Source organism: Phoenix dactylifera, unplaced genomic scaffold (genome assembly GCF_009389715.1).
Source record: "Phoenix dactylifera cultivar Barhee BC4 unplaced genomic scaffold, palm_55x_up_171113_PBpolish2nd_filt_p 000683F, whole genome shotgun sequence".
Taxonomy (NCBI): Eukaryota; Viridiplantae; Streptophyta; class Magnoliopsida; order Arecales; family Arecaceae; genus Phoenix; species Phoenix dactylifera.
In genome coordinates, this window is record NW_024068068.1 from 1 (window position 1) to 17489 (window position 17489).

Here is a 17489-nt window from a genome sequence, read left to right on the forward strand (position 1 = left end):
AATTTAAAACCCATGCCTTTTCCTTATGAATACTCTTTTATTAGGATAACTTGTGGTTTTTTTTACATTTGTCATGAATAAGTTGAAGGGTTTTTTATTTTTGAGAAAATTTTGTGACTAACCACCACTTATTGCATTCATCTAATGAAAAGGATATAAAAGTGGCAAAAATATCACGAAGAAAGCTACAGAAAAAAGGAAAAGCATATTTTTTCTAAAAAGTTGTTACTACCCACAAACATATATAATTTGGAATTTGTACATTTAATTTTTTTATTTAATGTTAATCATTTTATTATCAAATGAATTATGTTAATAGTTAATTCTAAATAATTAATTATAATTTGATTGTACTCCAATGTAGAACTCATAATTTTTGTATGATAATATAGGTGTACTAGCTAATTGCTGATTTGCAATTGGTCTCTATTTGCAGTAATTTCAGGCAGTTTGTCGTGCATTAAGATGCTCTACTGAAAATTTTCTAATCTTTTTCATTGTGTCTGTGCATTGAATATGCATACTTATTATATTAGCCATTATAAGTGGAAATCATGGGTCGTTGTTATCAAATTATATTAATAAATGATTTTCACATCTTTGCCAGTAATAAATTGTTGTAATTTTGATGGAAGAATTAATATTAAATTACTATTATATTTTCCAAAAGAATGTGCAATATATTTTATTAGTTAGAGGGGGGCGTTGGGCGCAGCAGTTAGGTTGCTCCATTGTGAGCTAGTATCCACAAGTTCGAAATAGGAAAACAGTTTCTTTGCATGTGATGATAATGCAACGTATATTTGTCCTCTACAGATCTCTCAATGGAAGGAGCCTGTGCAATGCCCTTTTTTTAATCTTATGATTTCTTGTTAAGAATGACATATATATATATATATAAAGTAATCAATTAAAAAAAAAACTTAACATATGTATATGTTTTATGGTTTAAAACTTGAACATCCATATCCTAGTGCATGCTTGTGTCTTCTCACTTGTTTTAATCCATTTTCCTTCTTGTGGAGCATTCAATTGGAAAAAGAAAAAAGTATAATCATGAGATAGGCAAGATATAGATAGAATGTGTATCATCCTAATGTATCTACAATAAGTCTGTTTTATAGCATTATGAATGCAAACTTCAGTTCACAAGATTTAGTATTGTAGTTATTGATTATGATTCATTTATTGTAAAATGCAATATGTACATGAATGCACATCCCATCCAACTAGTAAGCTAAAAAAATGAATAAAATGAATACTTATTTCATAATCTATATTAATTTTTAATTATTATTTATAAATAAAATCTAACTTTGTACTTTTTTATTAAAGACTAACATAATTTATGTAAAAAGTATATTTTCTAACTATAAAATTGTGATATAATTTTGTAAGTTAACTCGAAATATATATGAATTTCTTAGTAAACTTTAGGTTCTCGCAATATCCCTTAAATGAGCTGTTTATGAACACCTTGATTTCTGCTCAAATATAAATGAGCTGGCTTCTTACTCAGCTTGACTTCGTTACAAGGTCAAGCAGCAATGCCTGGCTTTTTTTGAGCTTGGCTCGTGCACACTCTTAATCTCATGCGACTAGAAGAGTAACCCTCAAAGGTTCTCTGGACATGGAAATAACCTTGACAAAGAGCATTGAAAGGCAATGAGCCTCGGTTCTTCATGCGTCTAATGCTGCAACCCACATATTTTGTTTGATCTTTCTTTGAATTTCTTGCAAATGTATTTAGATTTAGTGTGGAATTGGGTGGCTATGCCTTGTTGGTCTTCATACTGGAATTTTATGGGCAAACCCCTTCCAAGCTAGACTTTTCCAAGCAATTTGCTTGAAACTATTGGGTTGAAATAGGGAAGAAAGAGGAATGAATTTATTATTTATCCATATTTGTTTTAGGGGACCTTTACATGGACTGTGCAAACCCTATATCAGCTGATACAGAGTTGATAAATTGAGACATTTTAAGGTAATTCAATCTTAATGTATTGAATATTAGAACTGAACTGATGCAGAATTTTTATTTCCTATGTGACTGTTTTAGACCTGATATTTTAGAAAAATATGTTTCCTTTCATTGTCTTGACAGAAAATTTGTTTTTTTTTTCTTAAAAGAAAAATCCTTACATAAAAATTCTTTAATGTATGGTGGCATAGGCATGCTACTTCAAAATTTTCAGCCCTAAGTCCTTGATAGCCACTGAACTTGTTCTGTTGAATGTCTTTTTATTTACAGATTTGACTGGTAAAACCTTGCCAGACTCTCCTGTGTCCTCTGTTGTTTAGACTGTGTTTTGTCATGTATTATTTTTGTCATTTGATCATATATAGCAAGCTCGGTTAGAAGTTCTATCATTGTGGTACTATATTCTTGGACGTGTTTATGTGTTATACTAGGTATATTAATGGTGTGGAATCAGGTTTGCTGATTGGGCAGAAAGATCTGAACAATTGGAATGGGATGCGCGTCTAATATTATTATGGGAGCTGCAAAAGGCCTTGCATACTTGCATCATGATTGTTCACCTAGAATCATACATCGTGACATTAAATCAAGCAACATATTACTAGATGGAAATTTGGAGGCTCATGTGTCTGATTTTGGACTCGCAAAACTATTGGAGGATGAAGAATCTCATATCACTACAATAGTTGCGGGAACATTTGGTTATCTTACTCCAGGTATGGGAAAACTGTGCATCCAATAAAATCAAATTGATTTCAGAAAATATAGATGTAACTTGCATCTATTCTCTTGGAAACTCTAGGGCCTAAATATTGAAATACTTGCTTTAATCTCTTGGAAGCTTTAGAATTTAATTGCTCAACTACTTGCTTTACTCTGTTTGTGAGCTCATATGATTACATGCTTGCAATTAAATTTTTTTCTAGGGGCATCATCGCAACGATGATTTTCTGTACCAGTTAAGTAGTTTTCATGCAGCACTCTCTCACCTTCCTTGTTTTCTCTTCCTCCAACACAACTAAAAACACACCTATTTGATGTTTGGTTTATTATGTTGCTAGTTGGAAGAAGAAAACAAAGGGGAATTGACAAAACATCGTACATCTTGGACTGTTCAAGCCTTCATACACCTTCGGGTACAGCTCACCTATCAATGGGACCCATAAAAACCAAGACATTAAGAGGGGCCCTTAAGTTAAATGCTACAATAACTAATGTTGGGTTGTGACCTTCACTTCCTTTTGTGCTCTTCTTGCATCAACCAATCCTGTACATGGGAATATTTGAGTTAACAGGTGGAAGACTTGGCTGGTCTTGACTGATAAGCCTCACGAATGACTAAAGAACTCTACTCAAAGCACACCATTCTTGAAAATCATCATGTACCACTCGTTTATTTAATAGTACTGTGTTCTCCTGCTTAACAAAATATATCATCCTTGTTACTTATATTGGTATGGAGGGTGAGCCTAGGTGCAACCGGTAAGGTTGCTTCGGTGAAAATTTTTTGTAATCCTTTTCATTGTGTGTGCATTGAGTATGCATGTTTATACATTAACCATTATAATTTGAAATCATGGGTAATGTTATCAAAATTATGTAATAAATAATTTTATATCTTTGAGCCAAATAACATTGTTGTGCTTTTATGGATATTATATTTCCAAAATAATGTTAAGATGTCTAGTTATTAGAGAGCAGGCGTTGGCACAGTGGTAAGGTTTCTCTATTGCGACCTAGCGTCATGGGTATGGAACACTTAACTAGAAGGCTGCGTGCATCTGATCTACCCCAAATCTTGCAATAGTGGGAGCCTCGTGCGATGGACACCATTTTTTCATTAATATTTGTATGGATTTCTCTTGTTCGTCTGCATATGGCATGCAAAATTAGGTTCCGTGTACTGGAATTTTGATTTAGTTTGCTAGGATCCATCCCATTTTACTTGAAGCAAATTTTATTTATAATGATTCCTTGGATCACTACCATGCAACCTTCGGGACCAGCACTGCAGAGACGTGTGCTTGACACATGGCCTCCTGATTCAACAAAATATGGCCTCTTATATTTCACATCAAACCATCAAAGCAATTTTTTTGTGGTTAAGTTTCAGCAAAAATGATCAAGAGTAACATGAATGTTATGCATACCCATTAGATTGGTATTTACCTCCTAAGATTTGAACATGGAACACTCTCCGTCTGGATCAGTAATTGTTAACAAAAAATTGAATTAAATAATTATCTAATATTTTTATTGGTTTCTTAAATATTTTATAATACTTGAAAGTTTCAGACGACCATATAGTAAACACCACGACAATAAACCCAAATATTTCAGACAATATAATATCCTCTAAATTATGTTATACATGATCCCTTTTATTTTTCTTATTTTGGCATTTTTACCTATTTTTTGGCCAAATCTCTGAAACTCAAGCGGGAACCCACTGACATTGCTCTAACTGAAACTTCGCAGGCTCTGCCACAACTGAAACTAAAGCCAAGTTTTCAAACCTTGTTTCATGCTCAGCACCCATGTTAGTATATATATGCTACTTTTTCCTGTAATTATTATGCAATCGCTTAGTCTTATGTTGATGCATTTTGTATGTATGTTAGTCATAATTGCATTCACATGTTATATCAGATGCTATTTCTTGATAGTTGATTTTAACTTCCTTCATTTCCATATTAGGTCTTCAAACTAAATTACGATATAATTTATCTTTCATTGTCTAGATATAGTGTTCGTATGCTCTTATCCTAAGTATTGCAATGCAAATGCTGATAACTTGATTTCTGGTGCTTCACCTTTCAAATGTCATTAGTTCCCAAGTATTGCAGCGCATGTCATCACTTACGCTTCTCCTCCCTCCTCTCTTAGCACAAAAGCTTTTCATATAATACAATTCTAGTTATAAAATACATACATTTGTTGCACCACTGATCCTCAGTCCCCATGTTTCCTGGTAGGTAGCCTAATGAATTTAGTTTGTAGGGATGCAGTTCTTTCGAAATGCTACTTTCTTTTATTTATAATGGTTTTCATAATTCAAATTGCGAATTTTAAAATCATTTTGTTCCTTGCAGGCATATGCATATCCAGTAGAGTAGATGAGCTCTCTTTGAAATCACAAGCTATTATGGACTTTTTGCTTTCTATAATGTCATGGACAGAATGCAGTTAATAGACCTAATATGTATGTACCAGGGTTCTTAGGCATCGACCTAATATGTATGTACCTAGGTTCTTAGGCAAAAATCACAGCTATATTTGTATATAGACATGGAAAGTTGTGTTTCCAGTAATCATCTTTGCTCGAATGGTATGAAAATGCAGTATCTTTTATCTTATGCCTTGTCTGATTGTGGTCAAATTTACAAAGTACATGCAAAGTGGCAGGGCAACAGAAAAAACAGATTTATACAGGTTTGGAGTCTTGGTGCTGGAAGTTTTGAGTGGGAAACGACCCACTGATTCATTATTCATTGAGAAAGACTTGAATATTCTAGGATGGGTAATTCTCTGATTACTTATTCTTTCTGCATGGAATTTTAAGGGGAGATAATTTCTTAAATATCTGATTTGATTTTCTCATACTGTCATATTTTTTTCTCTTTCTTTCTTTCTTCTTCTTCTTCTTTTATGAGGTGTCTTTCTTTGTTTCTATTTCTGTTGCAGTTGAATTTCTTGATCCTTGAGGACCGTCAAAGAGAAATAATTGATCCACACTGCGATGGCATGCAGATTGAAAGCCTGGATGCTTTGCTCTCTGTTGCCATTCAGTGTGTTTCCTCAGCTCCAGAAGAGCGGCCTACAATGCACAGAATGGTGCAATTATTGGAGTCAGAGGTTATGACACCGTGTCTGGGTGACTTTTATGACTCTAACTCAGATTAGTTGCATTTCATTTAGTTGTCAACTGCTGGTTCATATGATGAAGATACATTTGAAGGAATACATAAAATGTTTTGGACACATTTATTTTCATTCATTTATTCTTCTCCGCACATTCTGTAAATGTGTTTCCATCTGTGAACTGTTTAGCCTCGTCTCTTCTTCTCAATGGTAGAAGTGAGAAGCTTTATCTTTCCACCTCAGCATATTTCTGATTCAGTACCATGGAATGTTATTTAGTCTATTGGTCGTGAGCGGTCGAAATCTCAATCTCTCTCTCTCTCTCTCTCTCTCTCTCTCTATGCCTGCGAGCTTGTGCATGTTGATACAATGTTGAATACCAGTGGGGCCTTAAGTTTAGAGTTTGGAATTTTCCAAGGCATTTCATTATGTGTATCCAAAAAATGGCCGCGGGTGATTGAACAAGACAGTAACTAGAGGGAGATGTTAACAAGGTGAATTTGGAGAATTAGATGAAGTGGTAAGTTTGAGATGGAGGAGATGGAATTTTGAGGTATAGAGGCAGACGAGCCAGGAGGGAGAGAGAGAGAGAGGGTTGGGCACCAGCTGCTGACTGCTGTGGAACGTTTAAGAGAGAGAAGCACACAATGCTAGGGTGGAACACCTTTTAGTTTCCTTTCTTTTTATATTTTCCCTTTTTGTTTGGATAGTTTCCTCTCATTAGAAAGAGCAATTAGATGCGAGTCTGGATATCTCAATTTCTATTTACATTACCTTATAAAATAAAAGAGAATATATCGGATGGTTCTTGCCTGTCAAAAATTTACTGAAAAAGATGCACTTGGTTTTTCAAAGAAATTTTGTTCAAAAGAATCATATTATCAATTATATTTTTAGTAGATACCTAAAAAATATGCTTTATTTTCTATCATTCTCCTTAGTAACTGCAGAAGTCATTATCTCTCTAGTCTAACCGTTCTTCTCGCTAGTTTCCATTTTAAAATGTTTTGAAGTTTGAAGAACTTTTTAACCCACCAAGTCCATGTCCCTCTACCTATCCTCTGATACCGATTTCATGCATTCAGTTTATATTTACTATTTTTATATTTAATATTTAATTTTTTATAGTCCTTGTTTTTATTTTATTTATTTATTATGATTATTATTACTTCTTAATCTCCATTGCAAGTTCCGAAATGGCAGTATATCTAGAACATAGTATACACCCCAGCGCCCCCCCTCCCCAGCGAAAGAAATAATGTAGTTTGAAATTGTGTTTTTTAAAGAGTCTTTGGCTTGATGTGGCTTGTGGCCTGGGTTTCGACTGATGCTGGGTTGGGTGAGTAGGGATCTAGATATTCTTTTGGCACAAACCTGGACTTAGAGTGCCTTCCAATCTCAAAAATAAATAAGTAAATAGAAATAATAATGATCACTCTTGGAAAATATGTATATTCTTGTCTATGCTCGGCTGATTTTAATCATTTTTCTCATTTTCATCACTCGCTAGATTTCAAAATCATCTTGATTGAGGCTAAAAAATGTTTAGGTAATCCTCTGATCGATCTAAATCACGGTCGACTGACTACAAGGGAAAATCAAAAATATGCAAATAAGTGCATGGCATTTATTATTGTTGCTATAATAATAGATGGTTGCAAGATTATGTTGTGGCCAGACAACAAGTCTAAATGGTTAAGGCAACAAGATGTTGGCCGTTTAGGTTCCTTATTCCTTGCGGTCTTCTTGGCCCAGCTTTTCCTCCCATACTTAGGCTCTACCCTCTCTCCCCGAATGTTTCTCTCATCCACAAGCTCTATCCTCCCTTCCCGATGTTTCCTCACAATCACAGGCTCCATCCTCCCTCCGTGGTTCATGCGTGTCCGCTATTCATGTCATTGCCTATATTGTATATAACACAGCGGTCGTGAATGGCATGAAAGCAAGTTGGTTGCTTATAGGTCATCCGCAAGATAGTGCAAAAGAAAAGGTATTGCGTACTAAATTTTCTATATTAAGCTTCTAAGAAGAATGAATGAATGAATGAATATATGCTTTTAACTCCTTTTTCATTCATTCATTCATTCATCCATCTATCCTTTCTTTCTCTTTTTCTTTCCTTACCTCTTCTCTCTCTCTTTTTTTTTGTATTATATTACAATAGAAGCGCTGCCATTTGTCTTCAAATGCCAAACCTCATTTTAGAATACGTACTATAGGGATGGTGACAACCATCGGTCCAATTCTATTGAAAAGATATAGTTTGTTATTTTATATTTCATCTAACACATACAATCAAGGAAATTTTGCAAAAAAAAATCTACTTCACTTTTGATTTTCCAAAATCAAGATATTTTCTTAATAAGAAACGCTTTATTTTTGCATACCTTGTTTTATGACTACTTAAAAGCTATTTATATATGTGCATCAATGTGTATTTATTTGAAGCTCATTATTCATTATACAGATATATCAATATTTGTAAGTCATGTGTTCAACCAACATTATTTAAGGCATATTTGATGTCTATATTATGTTGTAGTTTTTAGTCTGACAATAGATAGACTAATAGTATATCAACAAGGCAGAAAGTAAAGTAAAATATATTATCTGTGTGGAATTCCTCCTATCAATCTTTAGAAATGATTATGTTCCTATTATGAGAAACAACAAGGCTTATATTCTGTAAACACAATTGAAGTACAAGCTATGTACCTCTTGGTGTTGAAGATTACAAATGGGTCTTGCATGCATTTCATGATCAGCCAGCAAGAAATAACATAGAAAATTATGTAAAAAATATCTTCCTCTTTCTCTTTTTACTAAATATACTTACAATCATGATCCATATCTTGCTCGTTCTAATAGAAAATGGAAAATTTTTTACCACTAATGATCGTAGATGATGTTGTAAATATTACATATTATCACAACTTTCTATGAATGTTACTAATCATGCCTCGGTACTTGAGTTTCTATTTTGCTAATTAAAGATTTTCATTGGAAAAGTTTCGAAAAAAAGGCTCTTAAGATCAAAGCAAGTTGTATCCGTGACCATAATGATCAAAGTCATTCCACCTATTTTGAAATTCCCTCATCTCCAATCATTCTTACAAAGGCCACTAATCCAAGAGGACTACATTGTTCAACTTTTTTATTTTAATGAATGAGATTTCTTATAATCCTTTTTTCTTCCTGCTCATAAGCTAAGATGCGTAAATGACATTTTTCTCAGATGGCTGCAGTCCGTGCATGGTTATTGATGGCATTACTCGCAAGCATTTGCTTGGTGAAAGAAAATAATGCAGAAGATATTGGTTACGGCACTATTGGAAAAGGTGGTGGTGAAGTTCATTGTGGAGTTGGACATAAGGGGAATTGTCGTCCTCATGAAGCAGCGCCCTACCATAGACCTTGCCAGAAAAAGGATGGGTGTAGAGGAGATCCACCGAACACGGAAAAGATAGTTGAACATGATGGAAATTTGCCGAAGCCCAAAGCAGGGAAGAGAATTAAAGATGCTGAACAGTTGCTTCACTCACTTGGGCCAACTCCCATGTGAGTTTGTCAAAGTATGCAAGAGAAGGAGATAAAATCTCTTTCCTCGTTAAAAGAAGAGAAGAAGATCGATGAATTCTCGCACTTTGTCGAGTTATGTTATATCTATTTGTTGCATGATGTGTGTAGTACGTGTTGCTGGGTCATTTTGTTTACATTCTCTAAGCTACCTTCTAGGGAAGATGATGGCCCTACTGAATTTCTTAAGCTTAATTAGCCAAATTTCTTCGCATTATGGAGGAACTTGGTTTGTGTCATGTTAATAGAGTGTTTCCTTTTTATCAATTATGTAATACTACCTTGATCCACAATAAAGTACTGCTTCCTCGCAGAGGCAGCTTATTTCTTTATCTGTATCTCACATTAATCCATGTTTTAAAACCACCAGCAAATTATGCAAGAAATTAATGGGGGGGCATGACCTTTGATATTTTTTGTTCTTTTGCTTTCTTTTTAATTGATTTTGTAGTCACAACAAATATAACCCAAGCGCTTGAAAAGGTGGGAGCAAGTGGGAGCACACAAATATAAGGCTATCAAACAGTTAATTAATGCTTTAGTTCCTTGTGTTAATGCGAGCTTAATTAGGAAGGCTCTTCTCTACTGAAGGCATGCATGCAAAAGAAACTGATCTACTTGTCCCTCGTTGACTTCCATGAATTTGAATTTCCAACTGGAAACTTGTTGACAAAATCTATGCTACTTTTGATGCATCATTGACGGGATGAGGTTTGGGTGAATACACTGCCATCCCTCGTGTAAACTGCATTCAACTACTCTTATGTCAACTCTAGTTACAATAACCTCCTTGATAAATGGAGCACCATATAAATGAGGTTAAAGAAAAAAATCAAATGTTTACCGGTCATGACTAAGATATTAGGGTCGAAATCGGATCGGATATGGATCGAATACTAGTATATCCGGTTCGAGCTGGTACAGTGTACCATGAATTTGATGGTTATTGTGTGGAAGATTTATAATCTCGAATGCTGGGTTTAATTTTTCTAATCATTTTTGCGGTTGAATTTGTGTTTTTCATGGCCAGCGTTTTTTTTTTTGGCACAAAATTTAGCTTGAGTACAACTTGCTTGATTTGTAAATAAGTTGAATTAGAGGTATTCTTGGTTTGTTCCACCTCAGCTTGATTCTATAGCCTATTATAAAACCGGGAAGGGAATATTGCCTTCTTGATTCTTTGTTCTAGCTAGACTTTTGGGTCCAGCTGGGATTGTTATCCTCACCCATCCCCTCTCTCTTTAGGCCATAATAAATGGGTGTAAGCATCATGGGAGACCATACCGGTTTTTCATAATACTGATAATGCCCAAAGGACCCACCCTTACTGTATTTGTCCATATAACAGAAACTTCAACCGTTATTTTATCCAAACCTGTTTGATAATATTTTAGAATTAAATAATTGAGGTATTCTTGGTTTGTAAATAAGTTGAATTAGAGGTATTCTTGGTTTGTTCCACCTCAGCTTGATTCTATAGCCTATTATAAAACCGGGAAGGGAATATTGCCTTCTTGATTCTTTGTTCTAGCTAGACTTTTGGGTCCAGCTGGGATTGTTATCCTCACCCATCCCCTCTCTCTTTAGGCCATAATAAATGGGTTTAAGCATCATGGGAGACCATACCGGTTTTTCATAATACTGATAATGCCCAAAGGACCCACCCTTACTGTATTTGTCCATATAACAGAAACTACAACCGTTATTTTATCCAAACCTGTTTGATTATATTTTAGAATTAAATAATTAATTGTATGATGGTTATAAATTATTAATAACAAAAAATAACAAGTTTATTTTCTTAGATCATTATTCATTGAATGAAAATGTTAAATTCAATAACCAAGCAAGAGACTTGAATTTAAAACCCATGCCTTTTCCTTGTGAATACTCTTTTATTAGGATAACTTGTGGTTTTTTTTTCATTTGTCATGAATAAGTTGAAGGGTTTTTTATTTTTGAGAAAATTTTGTGACTAACCACCACTTATTGCATTCATCTAATGAAAAGGATATAAAAGTGGCAAAAATATCACGAAGAAGGCTACAGAAAAAAGGAAAAGCATATTTTTTCTAAAAAGTTGTTACTACCACAAACATATATAATTTTGGAATTTGTACATTTAATTTTTTTATTTAATGTTAATCATTTTATTATCAAATGAAATTATGTTAATAGTTAATTTTAAATAACTAATTATAATTTGATTGTACTAAATGTAGAACTCATAATTTTTGTATGATAATATAGGTGTACTAGCTAATTGCTGATTTGCAATTGGTCTCTATTTGCAGTAATTTCAGGCAGTTTGTCGTGCATTAAGATGCTTCTACTGAAAATTTTCTAATCTTTTTCATTGTGTCTGTGCATTGAATATGCATACTTATATATTAGCCATTATAATTGGAAATCATGGGTGATGTTATCAAAATTATATAATAAATAATTTTACATCTTTGCAACAAATAATATTGTTGTATTTTTATGGAGAATGTAATATAAAATTATATTATATTTCCAAAATAATGTGAATATATTTTATTATTAGAGGGTGGGCTTTGGCGCAGCAGTAAGGTTGCCCCATTGTGAGCTAGGTATCACAAGTTTGAAATAGGAAAACAGTTTCTTTGCATGTGATGATAATGCAACGTATATTTGTCCTCTATAGATCTCTCAATGGAAGGAGCCTTGTGCAATGCCCTTTTTTTAATCTTATGATTTCTTGTTAAGAATGACATATATATATATATAAAGTAATCAATTAAAAAAAAAACTTAACATATGTATATGTTTTATGGTTTAAAACCTTGAACATCCATATCCTAGTGCATGCTTGTGTCTTCTCACTTGTTTTAATCCATTTTTCCTTCTTGTGGAGCATTCAATTGGAAAAAGAAAAAAGTATAATCATGAGATAGGCAAGATATAGATAGAATGTGTATCATCCTAATATATCTACAAATAAGTCTGTTTTATAGCATTATGAATGCAAACTTCAGTTCACAAGATTTAGTATTGTAGTTATTGATTATGATTCATTTATTGTAAAATGCAATATGTACATGAATGCACATCCCATCCAACTAGTAAGCTAAAAAAATGAATAAAATGAATACTTATTTCATAATCTATATTATTTTAATTATTATTTATAAATAAAAATCTAACTTTGTACTTTTTTATTAAAGACTAACATAATTTATGTAAAAAGTATATTTTCTAACTATAAAATTGTGATATAATTTTGTAAGTTAACTCGAAATATATATGAATTTCTTAGTAAACCTTAGGTTCTCACAATATCCCTTAAATGAGCTGTTTATGAACACCTTGAATTCTGCTCAAATATAAATGAGCTGGCTCTTACTCAGTTTGACTTCGTTACAAGGTCAAGCAGCGATGCCTGGCTTTTTTTGAGCTTGGCTCGTGCACACTCTTAATCTCATGCGACTAGAAGAGTAACCCTCAAAGGTTCTCTGGACATGGAAATAACCTTGACAAAGAGCATTGAAAGGCAATGAGCCTCGGTTCTTCATGGGTCTAATGCTGCAACCACATATTTTGTTTGATCTTTCTATGAATTTCTTGCAAATGTATTTAGATTTAGTGTGGAATTGGGTGGCTATGCCTTGTTGGTCTTCATACTGGAATTTTATGGGCAAACCCCTTCCAAGCTAGACTTTTCCAAGCAATTTGCTTGAAACTATTGGGTTGAAATAGGGAAGAAAGAGGAATGAATTTATTATTTATCCATATTTGTTTTAGGGGACCTTTACATGGACTGTGCAAACCCTGTATCAGCTGATACAGAGTTGATAAATTGAGACATTTTAAGGTAATTCAATCTTAATGTATTGAATATTAGAACTGAACTGATGCAGAATTTTTATTTCCTATGTGACTGTTTTAGACCTGATATTTTTGAAAAATATGTATCCTTTCATTGTCTTGACAGAAAATTTGTTTTTTTTTCTTAAAAGAAAAATCCTTATATAAAAAATTCTTTAATGTATGGTGGCATAGGCATGCTACTTCAAAATTTTCAGCCCTAAGTCCTTTGATAGCCACTGAAACTTGTTCTGTTGAATGTCTTTTTTATTTACAGATTTGACTGGTAAAACCTTGCCAGACTCTCCTGTGTCCTCTGTTGTTTAGACTGTGTTTGTCATGTATTATTTTTGTCATTTGATCATATATAGCAAGCTCGGTTAGAAGTTCTGTCATTGTGGTACTATATTCTTGGACGTGTTTATGTGTTATACTAGGTATATTAATGGTGTGGAATCTGCTTTGCTGATTGGGCAGAAAGATCTGAACAATTGGAATGGGATGCACGTCTTAATATTATTATGGGAGCTGCAAAAGGCCTTGCATACTTGCATCATGATTGTTCACCTAGAATCATACATCGTGACATTAAATCAAGCAACATATTACTAGATGGAAATTTGGAGGCTCATGTGTCTGATTTTGGACTCGCAAAACTATTGGAGGATGAAGAATCTCATATCACTACAATAGTTGCGGGAACATTTGGTTATCTTACTCCAGGTATGGGAAAACTGTGCATCCAATAAAATCAAATTGATTTCAGAAAATATAGATGTAACTTGCATCTATTCTCTTGGAAACTCTAGGGCCTAAATATTGAAATACTTGCTTTAATCTCTTGGAAGCTTTAGAATTTAATTGCTCAACTACTTGCTTCACTCTGTTTGTGAGCTCATTTGATTACATGCTTGCAATTAAATTTTTTTCTAGGGGCATCATCGCAACGATGATTTTCTGTACCAGTTAAGTAGTTTTTCATGCAGCACTCTCTCACCTTCCTTGTTTTCTCTTCCTCCAACACAACTAAAACACACCTATTTGATGTTTGGTTTATTATGTTGCTAGTTGGAAGAAGAAAACAAAGGGGAATTGACAAAACATCGTACATCTTGGACTGTTCAAGCCTTCATACACCTTCGGGTACAGCTCACCTATCAATGGGACCCATAAAAACCAAGCCATTAAGAGGGGCCCTTAAGTTAAATGCTACAATAACTAATGTTGGGTTGTGACCTTCACTTCCTTTTGTGCTCTTCTTGCATCAACCAATCCTGTACATGGGAATATTTGAGTTAACAGGTGGAAGACTTGGCTGGTCTTGACTGATAAGCCTCACGAATGACTAAAGAACTCTACTCAAAGCACACCATTCTTGAAAATCATCATGTACCACTCGTTTATTTAATAGTACTGTGTTCTCCTGCTTAACAAAATATATCATCCTTGTTACTTATATTGGTATGGAGGGTGAGCCTAGGTGCAACCGGTAAGGTTGCTCCGGTGAAAATTTTTTGTAATCCTTTTCATTGTGCGTGCATTGAGTATGCATGTTTATACATTAACCATTATAATATGAAATCATGGGTAATGTTATCAAAATTATGTAATAAATAATTTTATATCTTTGAGCCAAATAACATTGTTGCGCTTTTATGGATATTATATTTCCAAAATAATGTTAAGATGTCTAGTTATTAGAGAGCGGGCGTTGGCACAGTGGTAAGGTTTCTCTATTGCGACCTAGCGTCATGGGTATGGAACACTTAACTAGAAGGCTGCGTGCATTTGATCTACCCAAAATCTTGCAATAGTGGGAGCCTCGTGCGATGGACACCATTTATTCATTAATATTTGTATGGATTTCTCTTGCTCGTCTGCATATGGCATGCAAAATTAGGTTCCGTGTACTGGAATTTTGATTTAGTTTGCTAGGATCCATCCCATTTTACTTGAAGCAAATTTTATTTATAATGATTCCTTGGATCACTACCATGCAACCTTCGGGACCAGCACTGCAGAGACGTGTGCTTGACACATGGCCTCCTGATTCAACAAAATATGGCCTCTTATATTTCACTTCAAACCATCAAAGCAATTTTTTTGGTCTACCTGTGGTTAAGTTTCAGCAAAAATGATCAAGAGTAACATGAATGTTATGCATACCCATTAGATTGGTATTTACCTCCCAAGATTTGAACATGGAACACTCTCCGTCTGGATCAGTAATTGTTAACAAAATATTGAATTAAATAATTATCTAATATTTTTATTGGTTTCTTAAACATTTTATAATACTTGAAAGTTTCAGACCACCATATAGTAAACACCACGACAATAAACCCAAATATTTCAGACAATATAATATCCTCTAAATTAAGTTATACATGATCCCTTTTATTTTTCTTATTTTGGCATTTTTACCTATTTTTTGGCCAAATCTCCGAAACTCAAGCGGGAACCCACTGAAATTGCTCTAACTGAAACTTCGCAGGCTCTGCCACAACTGAAACTAAAGCCAAGTTTTCAAACCTTGTTTCATGCTCAGCACCCATGTTAGTATATATATGCTACTTTTTTCTATAATTATTAAGCAACTGCTTATTCTTATGTCGATGCATTTTGTATGTATGCTAGTCATAATTGCATTCACATGTTATATCAAATGCTATTTCTTGATAGTTGATTTTAATTTCCTTCATTTCCATATTAGGTCTTCAAACTAAATTACGATATAATTTATCTTTCATTGTCTAGATATAGTGTTCCGTATGCTCTTATCCTAAGTATTGCAATGCAAATGCTGATAACTTGATTTCTGGTGCTTCACCTTTCAAATGTCATTAGTTCCCAAGTATTGCAGCGCATGTCATCACTTACGCTTCTCCTCCCTCCTCTCTTAGCACAAAAGCTTTTCATACAATACAATTCTAGTTATAAAATACATACATTTGTTGCACCACTGATCCTCAGTCCCCATGTTTCCTGGTAGGTAGCCTAATGGATTTAGTTTGTAGGGATGCAGTTCTTTCGAAATGCTACTTTCTTTTATTTATAATGGTTTTCATAATTCAAATTGCGAATTTTAAAATCATTTTGTTCCTCGCAGGCATATGCATATCCAGTAGAGTAGATGAGCTCTCTTTGAAATCACAAGCTATTATGCACTTTTTGCTTTCTATAATGTCAGGGACAGAATGCAGTTAATAGACCTAATATGTATGTACCAGGGTATTGGATGTATGCCCTACAAGCCAATTTTGGCTGACACATTATTAATTCTGGGATATAATTTGTACTTGACTTTATTATTATTGAATAAATGAAAGGCATCTTTTTTATTCATATTGTTATTGTGTCTATGAATCGTTCAAGGAATTAATAAGATGATGATGCATATTTTTAAGAGTTGAGAATTTGAGCCATGTATCATTAGTGATTAATTTCTAAACGCTCCTGATCGATGGATCATCACGAGGATGGTGATCGATCCGATGAGATCAGTGCACACATTACTTTCCCTATGGATGGACAAGACTCGAGTCCACGGTGTGGGGACACTGAAGTAATAGTGCAGGTGTTTGTTAGAGAACAAGGGTACTGAGCGTGACCAAGACAAGAAGTCACTTGGATGTCTATCCACTCGTCAGTGACTTGCTTGATGTTGCAATAGTGTGACTGGTCCTTTGACCTGCGGTGCTTCGGCCACTTACAGTAAGATTATTGTAGTTTGACTGCACACATGCATGGTCCCTAGCCATATGGGTCCATGCAGTGTAGATTGGCTACAGTATGTTCACTGTAGGAGTAGGGTATGCACCTATAAGGAATCTATCGACCTTGATAGATAAGGAGAGATCCTATGTGATTTATAAGACTGAGTTCGTAAGACCTCGGCCGGGGCAGTATGCACAGTGGAGAAAGAGTTTTCCACTCTCGAACTTAAGTTGAATAAATCTTCACATACGACAGACGATGGGGTTTGACGAGTTGTCCATGACCTCCATCCTGTAGGAATCCACGATAGTAGGACTGTATCACATGATAACTGCACCTAGAGGTTCATCATTCTATTCTACTGGGTAGCCACTACATGCTGCTAGGTGTCACTGGTGGATGGTGGGACTCATAGGGATTATCTTTATGATCGATAAACCCTAATGAGTAGAGTTGGAATCGTTCCAATTTATTGAAAGAAGTTTTCAATGATATTGTGATAGAGATCACAATATATCTCACTACC

The 17489-nt window shown here is 34.3% G+C and overlaps 1 protein-coding gene across 1 annotated transcript; it reads left to right on the forward strand.

Annotated features, from left to right (window-relative positions):
• Positions 1-5665: 5665 nt before the first annotated feature.
• LOC120106910 lies at positions 5666-9750 on the forward strand (the record flags this gene model as incomplete). The annotated part of the gene is made up of 3 exons (XM_039120002.1): positions 5666-5836; positions 7695-7832; positions 9078-9750. Coding segments are annotated over 3 exons (636 nt in total), but the record flags the coding sequence as incomplete, so codon positions are not given.
• Between the last annotated feature and the right edge of the window lie 7739 nt (positions 9751-17489).